Source organism: Eurypyga helias, unplaced genomic scaffold, assembly GCF_000690775.1.
Source record: "Eurypyga helias isolate BGI_N326 unplaced genomic scaffold, ASM69077v1 scaffold37620, whole genome shotgun sequence".
Classification (NCBI taxonomy): Eukaryota; Metazoa; Chordata; class Aves; order Eurypygiformes; family Eurypygidae; genus Eurypyga; species Eurypyga helias.
This window is the reverse complement of record NW_010228285.1, coordinates 1-1,923: the sequence shown is the minus strand read 5'-3', so window position 1 is coordinate 1,923 and position 1,923 is coordinate 1. Positions and strand designations below refer to the sequence as shown.

Here is a 1,923-nt window from a genome sequence, read left to right as displayed (position 1 = left end):
ACACGCTCTTGGGGCTCATGGGCATGTAGTCGCCGCCCTTGGGGGGCCCCCCGCCGCCGGGCACGGGGGCTACGCCGGGTGACATGGGCATGTAGCCGTCGTCCGTGTGCGGGGCGGAGTTGGTCCGATGATGGCCGCCGTCGAGGTGGTGCATCTCCAGGCACTCCTCTGGGTAGGAGTGAGTGGGCACGAAGGCTGAGGAGGGCAGCCGGCTGCCACCACAGGGGTAGGAAGGCAGCATCTCCGTGTACTCCTCAATGGAGGCCACCGAAGACTGCGAGGGCGTCTTCTGGTGGGAGATGGTGGGCGAAGTGCCCGCGGAGTGAGTCCGCTTCCTGAACGCCTTCTCCAAGTCGGCAACCTCCTCGCTCCCCCCTCGAGGACAGCAGGGTGTGCTCGGGTAGCGGGGGTGTTGCTGTGGGTGGCAGGTGCGCGGGATGAAGTGGCCATTGGGGGCTGCCAGGCTGCAGCAGGAGGAGGTGGCCTTCCCCCCCCCCATGCAGATGTAGTTGAGCTCTTCGTCGCCCCGAGCTGGCGGGGTGTGTCCCAACGAATCCGGGGTCACGCTGCGAAAAGAGCTGCGAAAGTCACACGGGCTGGAACCATACTCGTCAGAAGAAATAAATCCGCCATCGCTAGGGGAGCCGGAAACTGAAGCGCTAGACCTTCGTGGAAACAGGCAGTCCGAGGTGGAGCCGTGGCCACTAGTGCTGCTGGATGACAGGCTGACTGGACTGGTGGCTGAAGGAGAACAGCGCGAGGAAGGCATCGGGATGGACCGGCTGTGGTTGAGCGGAGGATGGAGCCTGGAGTTGCCACGGTGCCTGTGCGAGTGGGTCCGGTTGGCACTGGGACTGACGGGGCTACCGTCCACGGAGGCAGGCCTTGACATCGTGCCTTCCCCGTCACTCGATGCCCGAACCCGGAAAGAGCTGGGTTTGCCACCCGTACCTCCGCCGCCGGCAGGAGAGGTGGCCGTGACGCTCTCAGTCCTGGACCGGCGGCTGAGCCCCACTTGGCTGGGTGGAGGGTTGTTGACGTGGTGCCTACTGCGGAGGGGCACGGAGATAGGGTTGGAACAGTTGGAGGAGGACTGGCTCTTGCTGCGGGGCCGGAATTCCTCGCTCATGGCTCGCATGGCCTCCAGGATGGTTTCGTGCATGTTCTGCGCCACCACCGAGTCATCCACCTGCATCCAGAACTCACCGGGCCCAGTGACAGCCGAGCGCCCCACCTCAATGAAGAAGAAGTTCTCCGAGTGACCACAGCGGCGGATATTGAGCAGCTGCAGCACCACAGCGGCCGCATCTGAATTCAGCTTCACAAAGCTGATGGTCTTGTTCGTCAGGCACAGGCGGTAGATGCCAATCAGGTTCTTTGTCTGGCCTAGGCCCTTAGGCTTCAGAATCACTTGCCAAACTTCCTTAAAAGCCGGGCCAGGGGCTACCTCACCGTAGCTGTCCTCGCCCGCTTCCCCCAGCCCCGCACTGCTGCCCCCAAAGGTGACATCGCTGTGGTGGTGGTGGTGGTGGTGATGGAGGTGGTGGTGGCCTTTGGCCCTGTTGTGCAGCTGCAGCAGCGCCTGGTACCAGCTCTCCTGTTCAGGCTCACTGTCAGCCGCGATGGCAAAGTGCTCGTCCTTGGTGTAGAGGGCCACCAGGTGCTTGTTCTTGGAGTCTGCCCGCTTGTTGATGTTGAAGCAGCTCTCCAGCGGGATGGAGCGCTTGGGGGCCCCCGACTTGTGTCTCCATTTCTTCTCATTCTCGTAATACTCCAGCCGGGCGGGTCCAGACTCGCTGGCTGCCCTCAGCACGAAGAAGCGTTTGTGCATGCTCTTGGGTTTGCGCAAGTAACCCACCTTTCTGACATCCGAGAAGAAGCCCTCGGTGTTCTCTGTGGGGCTAGCCATGGCGAGAGGCGGGG

At 62.9% G+C, this 1,923-nt stretch overlaps 1 protein-coding gene across 1 annotated transcript; it reads right to left on the bottom strand.

Annotated features, from left to right (window-relative positions):
• Positions 1–6: 6 nt before the first annotated feature.
• On the bottom strand, positions 7–1,909 carry IRS1 (insulin receptor substrate 1; the record flags this gene model as incomplete). The annotated part of the gene is made up of 1 exon (XM_010158947.1): positions 7–1,909. A coding segment is annotated over exon 1 (1,903 nt), but the record flags the coding sequence as incomplete, so codon positions are not given.
• Between the last annotated feature and the right edge of the window lie 14 nt (positions 1,910–1,923).